The sequence below is a fragment of the Polypterus senegalus genome, chromosome 9 (assembly GCF_016835505.1).
Source record: "Polypterus senegalus isolate Bchr_013 chromosome 9, ASM1683550v1, whole genome shotgun sequence".
Lineage (NCBI taxonomy): Eukaryota > Metazoa > Chordata > Cladistia > Polypteriformes > Polypteridae > Polypterus > Polypterus senegalus.
The window spans coordinates 74,799,941-74,812,781 of record NC_053162.1 but is presented as its reverse complement, the minus strand read 5'-3'; the positions used below and the strand labels follow the sequence as shown (position 1 = coordinate 74,812,781).

The 12,841-nt window shown below is 41.7% G+C and overlaps 1 protein-coding gene across 1 annotated transcript in view; it reads left to right on the top strand.

Annotated features, from left to right (window-relative positions):
• Positions 1 to 12,550, top strand: part of LOC120534952 (trace amine-associated receptor 7f-like) — a 33,520-nt gene extending 20,970 nt beyond the window's left edge. The window contains exons 2-3 of the mRNA XM_039762462.1: positions 5,257 to 5,638; positions 11,435 to 12,550. Of these exons, the coding sequence (XP_039618396.1) occupies positions 5,347 to 5,638; positions 11,435 to 12,300 (1,158 nt within the window). The 5' untranslated portion in view covers positions 5,257 to 5,346 and the 3' untranslated portion in view covers positions 12,301 to 12,550. The remainder of the gene's footprint in view (positions 1 to 5,256; positions 5,639 to 11,434) is intronic.
• Positions 12,551 to 12,841: the final 291 nt, after the last annotated feature.

Below are 12,841 nucleotides of genomic sequence, written 5' to 3'. Positions count from 1 at the left end.
ACGTAGGCACAATAGAGAGAAAGGGACAAAGAGAGAGAGGTTAGGAACACGATGATACAGCGCATTGCCGCACCCACGTAGAAAAAAAGGCAGTGTGCTCCGTGGTTACTCTCTCAGGTGAGCGTTAGCATTTCATAATCCTTTGTACCAATAGCGTCAGTGTCCCACATTCGACTTATAGGACTGACATTATAAAATACCAGAAAGTATACGATAAAATCAAGTCCTGACTTATCTGTGAGTATATACGGTAGGTGGCACAAGTCCAATCAGAAATGATACCTGGAAAGGTGAGAACGTGCATTTGTAGCCAAGTCTTGTAAGGGAAAACACAGTAAACTAAAAATGATCTGAGGCCCCAGGTGCAAAAGCCGTATTTATCAGAAGGTTCTGGAAGGGTTTAGCAAACAATAGGCTCAGGATAACAGGATGCAACCTTTGATGACATTTCCTCCTTGTGAGGTGCATTTTCTAGATCTAAAGATGGCAGAATGAGCACCAGTAGGTGGTTAATAGTCTGGAAGGCGGCAGAGGTGGGCAGATAAATGGGCTCACAAATCTTCTTCTGGTTGACTACTTCTTAATGGTGGAAAGAAAATGGATATGTGACTTTCTAAGAACACACAAACTTCATCCCCCGGTGTCTTCTTTAAATTGGTAGAATGATCCCTTTGTTGGACAGCCTCTATAATGACTGCTAATTTCAAAAGTCAGTGCTACGTTTTAGACACTGGAAAATGATAACTCCAATTGCGAATAACAACACTTTTTATGCCAGCTAAAGCATATCTCACCACTAGCAGCTTTTAGAACTTCATAATGCACTGTTTGGACATACATGACCTGGAATTGGTATTCAGGAAGATGAGACGTGATCACAGTGAAGTGCTTCAAAAATGACAAGAAGGACTCCTGCAGATGCTTATCGTGTAGATGTTGACTTAGTGGAAAGGAAACAACAGGCCCCCATCCATCCATCCATTCATTTTCCAACCTGCTGAATCCAAACACAGGGTCACTGGGATCTGTTGGAGCCAATCCCAGCCAATACAGGGCACAAGGCAGGAACCAATCCTGGGCAGGGTGCCAACCCACCGCAGGACACACACAAACACACCCACACACCAAGCACACACCAGGGCCAATTTAGAATCGCCAATCCACCTAACCAGCATGTCTTTGGACTGTGGGAGCAAACCCACGCAGACACGGGGAGAACATGCAAACTCCACGCAGGGAGGACCCAGGAAGCGAACCTGGCTCTCCTAACTGCGAGGCAGCAGCGTAACCACTGTGCCACCATGCCGCCCAACAGGCCCCCAAGGATTTGTAAAGATAAGTCAAACTGCAGATAAGGAGGAGAGGTGTTATTAAGAGCAGAAGGATCGAGAGTTATGGTGGGCAGCTTCTCAAAGTGATTTTCTTTTAATTTGGGAGGAAAAGCAACAAGATCTGCAAGGATCAAATGACGCAGGGAGAGCAAAGCCAACCAATTGTCAAAGCCAGATTCGTGGTCAATGAAAGAAAAAAAGTTCCTAACACTAATTTGCTTATTTTACAATGTGCATCTGCCATTATAAGTTTAGAAATCTTAGTGAAGGGTTGATCCCATGCTTGTATAATAATATATTTTTTATAGGTGGAGCATCATAATATAACACCTCAAACCTGGGATGTCTGGGTCACGTCACCAGAAGGGGGCTTTGCAGCTCTAAACAGTATTGCCACGGTCACATAAAGGTAGTGACAAATTAGCAACTGTGATAAATCACAAAATGACTTCATCTGAATAACAATATCATAAAAAAAAAACACATTAAAGTACATGCGTAAAAATCCCCAAAATAAAATTGCCATGATCAGGCTTTTGGTTTTGATTTTTTTATAATTCCTCTTTGCCCTCAAAAAGTTACTGAGGCTTGTTCTAGGGCTTTTAGAGGGCAAGGAATCTTTGTATTTGTATTTTGTTCAATATATTTTTAAAGAAGTTGAAGATAAGTAATGCTTTCCCGTGTTGTTTTTCTTATGGGTGCCATTTTGAAGGTCATGCCAATGCTTGGTCAGGTGAACTGAGCTGTGCGGTGTGTGTCATCCTTAGGTCAAAGGTACAGTACCAACAGTCATCATTGTGTATGGCCTGCTTGTTCAGGAGCAGATTCTCCTAAAGGACCTTTGTGTTAATTCTTTGTTGCTTTTGAATTCCTGCTTATGAATATTTTTTGCCATGCTTTTTGACTCTGATTTACGATTTGACTAATTTTAGTAAATGCTAATTGAATTGTACTGCACCATTTCCTGACTTCAACTCTTGAAACATTTCATGATCGCTGTTTGCTCAACTTTTAGTTTCTTTGGTGGTGAAACTTGACATTTTTGACTAGTAACATCTCCAAACATGACCACAGGGGTGTGTGAGGCCTCTGTTAAGTTGGCGTACCCAAAAGAGGCTCACCTTAAATGAGCCATTCCCCAACTACTACGTGCTGGCTTTGACCTACACAGACCCAAAAAAGAGAGCAGGCTTTAAAGTTAAAATTCCCAAAATATAACTCAAAGATGTCTCACAAGAGGTAAAGGTGAGTACCACAAAGAAACTTATCAATCAATAGAAAGCAAACAACTAAAAAGATATGGCTAAAAGGCAATCTGAAGCTAACAAGCTCCAATACTCATATCCAAATGCAAAATCTATGAAACAAAACAATAAGTAACAGAAAACAAGAAAATCCAAAGAAACAGCAATACTCATAAGTACAAACTCAAACTCAATACACCACTGCTCAGTCCTTCACTCTGGTGAGTCTGGTCAACTTACAAAGCTTAGAGGGAGGAGCCAGCAGCAATGATGTCATGATGGCCCCACCTACTGAAGTTCCACCCACAGTAGGAACAAGGAATGACAACAGCTTCAAAGATACAGTACAGTAAAAACATAACACAAATGACATAAAAATATAAAAAACTAGTGAAACATGAAAACAAGGGAGGGCTACATAGATTAAGCTGAATTTTTTAATTTGGGTAACACCCTCAGTGAATCATGCCACAAGGCCGTAGTGCCTTAACTGATGCTCCCTCACAAATGCAGGTAATGTGCCTCATTCGGGATTCAACACAAAGTCAAACCAGAGGTACCCAAGGATTCTGCAAAGAAGCACAGTACCAAAGGAGTCCAGTATACCAGGAGAAGGTGGGAGCGGAGGATGCCATCATCTATATGCTACACCGATCCCTCTCCCACTTGCACAGAGGCAGTGGTGCTGTAAGAATTATGTTTCTGGACTTCTCTAGCGGCTTCAACACCATCCAACCTCTGCTCCTCAGGGACAAGCTGACAGAGATGGGAGTAGATTCACACCTGGTGGCATGGATTGTGGACTATCTTACAGACAGACCTCAATATGTGTGTCTTGGGAACTGCAGGTCTGACATTGTGGTCAGCAACACAGGAGCGCCACAGGGGACTCTACTTTCTCCGGTCCTGTTCAGCCTATATACATCAGACTTCCAATACAGCTCGGAGTCCTGCCACGTGCAAAAGTTCGCTGACAACACTGCTATCGTGGGCTGCATCAGGAGTGGGCAGGAGGAGTATAGGAAGCTAATCAATGACTTTGTTAAATGGTGTGACTCAAACCACCTACACCTGAACACCAGCAAAACCAAGGAACTGGTGGTGGATTTTAGGAGGCCCAGGCCCCTCATGGACCCTGTGATCATCAGAGGTGACTATGTGCAGAGGGTGCAGACCTATAAATATCTGGGAGTGCAGCTGGATGACAAATTGGACTGGACTGCCAATACTGATGCTCTAGTGTAAGAAAGGTCAGAGCCAACTATACTTTCTTAGAAGGTTGGCATCCTTCAACATCTGCAATAAGATGCTGCAGATGTTCTACCAGACGGTTGTGGCGAGTGCCCTCTTCTACGCTGTGGTGTGCTGGGGAGGCAGCATAAAGAAGAAGGACGTCTCACACCTGGACAAACTTGTTAGGAAGGCAGGCTCTATTGTAGGAATAAAACTGGACAGTTTAACATCTGTAGCAGAGCAACGGGCACTAAGCAAACTCTTGTCAATCATGGAGAATTCACTGCATCCACTGAACAGTGTCATCTCCAGACAGAGGAGCAGCTTTAGCGACAGACTGCTGTCACTTTCCTGCTCCATTGACAGACTGAGGAGATTGCCCCCTCCCCCACACTATGCGACTCTTCAATTCCACCTGGGAGGTAAACGGTAACATTATTCAAAGTTATTGTCTGTTTTTACAAGCATTTTTATTACTCCTTAATTTAATATTTTTTTTGTATCAGTATACTGCTGCTGGATTATGTGAATTTCTCTTTGGGATTAATAAAGTATCTATCTATCTATTCATCTCAGGTCACTGGATAGCATTCATGTCTCGCAAACCAATGTGTTAACCTTAAAGTTAAAAAAATAGACAAGCATGTGGAGCACCTGAAGAAGGTCTATAGTCAGTTGCTTGGGCTCGGTCATCCTCTGAGTGCTCTATTGTGTGCCTTGTTGTGAGAGAAGTCCGAGATGTGCCACTGAAGGCCAGGTTGTGTTAGATGAGCTTCAGAAAGGAAATTGCATTAATGTACATTTAAATTTGGTGGTGCCCTGCCTTGTGACCGATGTTACCAAGATGAGCTTCAGCCGCCTGAGATCTCTCAGTGCTGACGTAAGGATAATGAATTTCTTATTGTAAAAAGATCCTGTGTGAGTGAGCATGAGGATGTCCAGGATGGTTCCTGCTTTGTGCCAAATGCTGCCATGACAAGCTGTGGCTCAACATAACATGGTAATGGAAAGGTCCAGCTTAGAAAACAGATGTATGATATTGATTAAGCTACTCAAGTGGTACAGAGAATTTTACAAAAATGCCAAAAATAACTGAGAATGGGCTGCATTGTGCTTACTTAGTTACAGTGAGACATCCAATGTTTAAAGAGTCCTGGGAACTCAACATCACTAATGCTGCTAGAAGAGTATTTTTCCCAGAATAGAGAAGGGTATAAAATCACATTTGCTTCAATTTCTAAGGAATTTTAAGCAAAGTGTAGCTCTGTTATCTCAGTCAGGGAAATCAATTTTCTCCCAGGGAATTGCTTTTTCTGCCAAATGTTAAATGAGTCAATCTAATTAAGTCTAAACACAGGCTTTCATTCTCTTCATCTCGCTGACTTTCACGTAACAGGTTGCCTACTCGTTGTTCTTTTATCAGCAGCTACCTTCTTGTTATTCCACAGATTCATCATGGGGTTCAGCAAGTGGATCCAAACTAAATCCATCCTTGTAATTGAAGACAAGCCACCACCCAGAGATTCCAGATCTTCACCATGTCTTTTGTTCTCAGTAACTTGACTACATTGTGGGGGTTCAGGAGGCTGGGTGACCCCATAGCAGAGAAGAATGTCACTCCTGCCACACTGATGGGAGGAAAGAGGAATGAGCAGGACATCAACTCCATGGCCCCCAACTGCACCTTCTGCTGCTGTAGTGTCCTAAATCAGACTTTGGTCATAGTGTTTATGGCTGGCCTGGCATTTGCTATTGTGATTGGAAATGTCATCACGCTCACCGTCTTCCTCCAGACACGTCAGTTCCGTACGCCACAGGGCTACCTCAAAGGTAACAATATTTTGCTTTCTGTCACCTTTTTGTTATGTCTTCTTCAGTCAATCCACTCACAATTTAGTGAAAACAAACCAGCTCAAGGCTCCCAGGTGACCAAATGTTCAGATTCCACAGGGGGTTCGCTCGCTCACTTAGTAGCATTTATTAGGAAAACAGCAGCCTCTCAGCTACTCGTCCTCCCTGAGAGGGCAGAGGTCGCAGAACTCCAATTGGAGGCCTCAGAATTACAAAGCTGCAGTGTTGTGTTTTATGCAGGGTTCTGATCACTGGCTTAACTATAGCGCCATTAATAAGTATTCCGACCCTGTTACTTTTTCACATGTTGTTATGTTAAAGCCGTTAGAATGCATTCAGACCTCTTCACATATTAAACATTTTGTTTTGTTGCCGCTTTGTGCTAAAATCATTTAAATTCTTTTTTTTCCCCCCATCATGGAACATTCAATACCTCAGAATGACAAAGCGAAAACAAGATTTTACACATTTTTGTAAAATTTAACAAACATACAAAATGTAAAATACCACAGTGACCTTCCTGTGGTATTTGGTTTCTTCTTATCTTCCTGGATAAGACTTGACAAGCTTCACATACCTGGATTTGGGGACTTTCTGCCTTTCTTCTCTGTATATCCTCTCAAGCTCTGTCAGACTAGATGGAGACCACCAACAGATGGCTATTCTCGTGTCTTTCCAGTGGGTTTAAGTCTGGGTTCTGGCTGAGAAACTCAAGGACATTCATTAAGATGTCCCTTTGCCACTCCTGTGTTGGCTTTGCATTGTCCTTAGGGCCATTGTCTTGTTGGAAGGAGAACCTTCAGCCCAGTCTGAGGTGTTTGGCTCTCTAGAGTAGATGTTTCACAAAGAATATCGATGTCCTATGCTCCATTCAGCTTTCTATCAACCCTGACTGGTCTCCCAGACCCTGCTGCTGAAAAACAAGCCCACAGTATGATTCTGCCGTGGTTCACCGTTGGAATGGTATTACATAGGTTATAAGTAATGTGACGTCTAGAAATGAGGCCAAACAGTTCAGTCTAGTCCAGAGAACCTAGTTTCTCATACTCTGAGGGTCCTTAAGTATCTTTTTTAAACTCTATGTGGGCTTTCTTGTGTCATCTGGCCACTCTGTCACAAAACCCAGATTAGTGTATCGATGCAGTGATGGTGGTCCTTTTAAAAGTTTCTACCGTCTCCATCTCCATCTCCATCAGAGTGACTATTGGCTTCTTGGTTACCAAAGCCATTCTAACCCCATTTCTCAATTTGCTTGGTGTTTTGTGTTGGTAGAGCTCTATATTATTCTACTTTCCCATTTTGTATTTTTCAATGCGTAGCCTTTGTCAGAATGCCTCAAATCCCATAGACTTACCACTGTTTATTAGGTATGGTACTTTATAACTTCTCCCCACCTTGCCTTCTACATCTATAACCTCAGGCAATTACATAGAGTAAAAGGACAAACAGGAGTTAAGTTACAACTTAAATAATGTATTATTAATAATAGTCATAAAATAATAACAATAAGCAAAGTACATTTGAATATTGGCAAGCATACAACCTGATAAATGCTGATGTGTAGTTGCAGGAGGCACACAGACTTGTTAGTTACTTAAAATGTCTCTAGTTAAGTCATCATTTTCAGTCAGTTTTCTTCAGAACAGGCAGGATGCTTGACTCAGTATGGCTACTGAGTTATGCTTCTCAGTGTGGTCTTTTTTCGGTTCATGGTGTGTGAGATGCTCCTTCATCGTGATGGTGTGAGAGAGAAAGCAACTGAATTTATAAATCCTTTATCTAAATCCTTACACCAATAGAGTATTATACTACAGAATGGCCCCTTATTCAAACCAATACCAAACAACCATACTTCAGACCAGTGGGGGCACACAATACCTTTCACACCTGCCCCCAAAACCATTTGTTGAGCATGTGGCGGATGATTGAGAGAGTCCTGCAGAGAATCACTTGCCAAACTGGTTCTAGGCACTTTCCCCGACCCTGTCATTAAATCCACTGTCCTGACTCAGTCTTAAATGTGGGGGGTGCTTAAACATCAAACCACTGCTGTTCTTATCAATGATATAACACTAATATTACATTGCTCTGTCTAAGTTACAAATAAAGACATTCAAAATATTTATCAACTTTTATACAAAATTTCACACTTCAACACCTGGGTAGCCAGGGGCCTCATGTATAAACGGTGCGTACGCACAGAAATGTTGCGTAAGAACTCTTCCACGTTCAAATCGCGATGTATAAAACCTACACTTGGCGTAAATCCACGCACTTTTCCACGGTACCTCATACCTTGTCGTACGCAAGTTCTCCACTCGGTTTTGCAGACTGGCGGCACCCAGCGTCAAAGCAGTGCTACTGTTCCTGTGTGGTTACACCTTATTTTCATGACGCGGCTTTATAAATACACCGAAACTAACCACATATTGTTTATTAGTGTAATGCATCTGATTGTAATTAACTTGTAACAATATAATGGTAGAGGGAACAGCCATAGTATTCCAAAGACCATAACTGCTTTAGCGTTGTTACTCTCACTTCTTCTTCTTCTTTCAGCTCCTCTTGTTAGGAGTTGCCACAGCGGATCATCTTTTTCAATATTTCTCTCACTGCACCACTCAGAGTATTTATATCACTGTATCTGAGTGTGAATCACAGCAGCAGCTGATCGGAAAGGGAATTATTGGTATACAGCTTTAAGGACACGCGGTACTTCAGCCACTGCAAAATGTTTTAAAGCCTTTCCTGTACGGACCTCGCGGTTCAGAAACAGAAACAATATCATTTATAACGTGAAATTCAGCAAAATATGTTTATTAAATTATACAGATAAAACTTTAACTTCATTTAAATAATCTATATTCTTCACTTGGAGTGTCGTTAAGGATAGAATAATTAAATATGTACTACGAAGATTTTTCAATGTTCTTTAAACGTTTTGAAGAATCGGCGCTAAGCTTACAGATGGCTTAACGTCTATTACAGAGCTGATTGTATGGCGATCGGTTACTTGGGTAAAGAAAAGCACTGACTGCAGTGACGGCTACACCAATATATATTGAATATAAAACAGAAAGAGAAAATAACAACACAGCTAAAAACACAGCGACAAATTTCGGCAAAAGTTAAATGCTTGTGTCATGAGCACGAGGCGGCTATGCAGCCATCCACTGTGCATAAGCTACCTTACTGACGGGCGGGCGAAGGAGCCACCGATTCTTCCTCTGCCCAGTGCCACCACAAGCCTAGAGCCGCTCCTGATTGTACTGCTGCAATAAATTATTTCATCAAAGTGAAACATGTTTAATAACGTGCTTTAACTCCTATCATCATGAAAATGACATCACGTATACATCTCAGTATTTTAGTTATTCAGAGAGCTGTAATATTACGAATGTAATTGACTCTGTGTCCATTTGGAGGAAGAGAGCCAGTTTAAAAAGCAAGTAGTGGATCACACACATAGAGCACATAGAAGATCAATTACAAAACAAAACATTTAACGTGCTACTTTAATTACGATGTGATTTGAGAAACTGGTTAATTAAACGATTTTAAGATGAAGTTTATAATGTTCTACTTTAAGGACAAAATAAACTACGTGATTAAAGTGGAAATGTCGAGATTGAAGTTGACATTTCGTGCTTTTTCCTCACTGTGTGCCTTTTTTCTCTGTACCCTAATAAACTTTCATATGACACTCAGACAGTGGGCTACAACTCTTCTTTTCACGGCAACTTTGATATGTGACTTCTTTTTTATTTCCGGCACTGTGCGATTTGTGAATGTGAGCTTTCAAGTTTCTCCAACACGCTATGTCACTCGATCAACTTCATTTTGTTGATTATACCAATGGTTTATTTGAACAAATAGTATGTTTTTCATTTGCCTCCACTTGGTATTCGCTGAAATTCTTATGTTTCCCCCCGTGCTTTTCCCATTGTCTTTTCACAGAAGGCTGCGCTTAAGGGCGATTTATATTGATTTGCATTATGCATTATGCGTTACATAATGCGCGTGCACGAGCGTTAGTTTTCACGCTGATCGGGATTTATGTAGCGGAAGAACGTGGAAGTTGGAGTACGCACAGATTCCTGCATCTGGATTTTTCTGTGCGTAAGCACATTTCAGCTTTTGTGCTTACGCCATGTTATAGTGCGAGTTCTACGCACGGCGTTATACATGAGGCCCCTGGTCTAGAAAAAGTTTACTCCAAATGTCTTCCATTTAAGAATTACAGTATGGAGGCAACCAATGCTGCAGGAATTTTTTTAGCATTTCCCAGATCTGTCCCTCGACACAATCCTGTCTCTAATTTCTTCAGGCAATTCCATCAACCTTATGTTTGATTTTTGCTCTGGTACATATTGTCAACTGTGGGACCTTCTGTAGACAAGTGTGTGCCTTTCCTAAGCATGACCATTCAGTTGAGTTGACTACAAGTGGATTCCAAACAAGGCAAAGAAACATCTCAACGATGATCAATACAAAAATTTCAAGGATTATAGCAGATGGTCTGAATAATTATGGCAATATGATATTTCAGTCTTTTGCTTTGCGCCCTCCCCACCATAACCTGTTGTCTATGGGGGAGAAGCAAAAGCTTTAGATTCATCAAAAATTTTGATCTCTGGTTTTCGACGGATCTCCATGTTTTAGGGTCCCCTGATATCTATTTTGGACTGCTTTACATATCTATCTATCTATCTAGTTTCACCAAACCTGCCCATTTTTGGTCATCACTATTAGAAGATCAGAAGTTCAGAGTAATGCTGGTTGTACTTCAAAATGCTGAATATTTCATTTTATGTGTGTTGTGATGTGAGATTTTGTATATAACTTGATAAATGTTTTATATGTCTTTATTTATAATTTAGGCAAACCAATGTAATTTAGTGTTACTTTGGTGAGAGGTAGTTGTGTTTGCCCCCCCGTTTCAGACTAATTTTACGACAGGATTTGGGGGGATGTGTCTTAAACCAGTTTGATGAGTACTTCTCTGCTAAAGTCTTTCAACCCCCTGCAAGGAAGCCAGGATGTTTAACATATGGTTTGTTTCGGGGGGTCAGGTGTTAAGATGTTCTATTTCACCCATTGGTCTGAGGTATGGCTGTTTGGAATTGGCTTGTCTCAGAGGCCTCTAAGTACCATGATGTCCTATTGGTTCTAGGGATTGGAGAGAACATTTATAAATGTATGTGCTTAACCACATTCTCTCTCTAACCAACATATGATGAAGAAGCATCTCTCTTGCTAACCTGTGATGATGAAGACAACACAATGAAGAGCACAGCTCAGCAGCCATATTGAACAAACATGTGGCTGAAAGCTGAGCACCAATGATGCCTTAACTAGAGACATTTTAAGTAACTACAAGTCTGTGTGCCACCTGAGTTACACATCACCATTTTATCAGGTTGTATGGTTGCCAATATTCAAATGTACTTTGCATTTTGTTATTATTTATGAATATTATCAGTAATACATTACTTTATGTGTAACTTAACTCCTGATTGTCTTTTTACTACATCTAATTGCCTGAGGTTATAGATATAGAAGGGAAGGTGGGGAGAAGTTATATAAAATAATATCTTATAAACAGTGGTAAGTCTGTGAGATTAGGCATTCTAAGGCTGCATATTAATAATACAACAGGGGAAAATAGAGCAATACATATATTACTCTACCAAGATAAAACAATGTGTGTGTTTGTGTAAATGTCCCCTTTTAGTGCGCTATACTGTTTACTATCTTTTGTTTTCTTCCTCACAGTGTCATTGGCCCTGGCAGACATGATGGTTGGTGTGCTTGTGGTGCCCTTCTCTGTCTACACTGAGATTACACTGATGGTGACCAGCTCTCCACCATTATGGTACCAAAGAGGGGAGGACAGCCAGGCAGGTGGCTTCAGCGGACCCTGGCAGCCCTGCAAGCTGATTGGCCCCATGTTCGCCGGCTGCACATTTGTTTCAATCAACACCATTTTCCTTATGACGATTGAACGCTGTGTGGCTATCCTTAAGCCGCTCCACAAAGACACAATGGTGACCCGTCGGCGCACCCTGCTCTTTATTGCCTTCTCGTGGGCTGGCAGCTTTCTCATAGCGTTGGCTCCCATGACCCTGAGTGATGCATTTACTGTGGAGTATAATAAATGCAGCCGCATGTGTAACTATGCCCCCGTGGCAGGGGGCCGAGGACCTCCACCAACAAATGGAAATATCATGCTGCTCTTTCCTGTCTTTGACTTCACATTGTTGGGTGGCACCCTAGTGGTCAACATCCTCTCTTTTACCAGCATTAGGAGATACTCCCAGAAACGCAAGCAGCTGGCAGAAGGGGGAGTGCGGGGTGACAGTGTCGCACAGAGACCTTCTTTTTCCGATATCAAGGCGGCCAAAACCATTGGCATCCTCACCTTTGCTTTCACTGCCTCCTTCTCTCCAATTGCAGCCTTTGTAGTGGGTAACGTCATTGGTTACCAGTGGTGCAACTTCTCTTTCTTTGCCTTCTGGATTCTGACCTCAAACAGCTGCTGTAATGTCATCATTTACAGTGTGCGCGACCAGCGCTTTCGGAAGGGGGTGACTCGGCTCTTCCGGAAAAGCACCGTCCCAGCCAAGGGTGAAAAGAACTAAGACATTCGTTATGGACATCCGGGGGGTCGGGGGGGCTGTCATTTGTAAATGGTGAGCTGCTTAGTGGGCTGGAGCAGATTTCAAGGAACTTGTATGTGTGAGCCTGAAATTGACAAATACATTGTGGAAAAGCGAAAAACAAAATGTGAAGTTGCTGATGTATGTTTAACTGTGTGAAAGAAGATTTTATATTATATATATATAAACTGCTCAAAAAAATTAAAGGAACACTTTGAAAACACATCAGATCTCAATGGGAAAAAGAAATCCTCCTGGATATCTATACTGATATAGACTGGGTAATGTGTTAAGAACGAAAGGATGCCACATCGCTTGATGGAAATGAAAATGATCAACCTACAGAGCCCTGAATTCAAAGACGCCCCAAAAATCTGAGTGAAAAATGATGTGGCAGGCTAGTCCATTTTGCCAAAATTTAATTGCAGCAACTCAAAATTGTACGCTGCACTTTGTATGGCCCCTGTGTTCTTGTATACATGCCTGACAACATCGGTGCATGCTTCTAATGAGATGACAGATG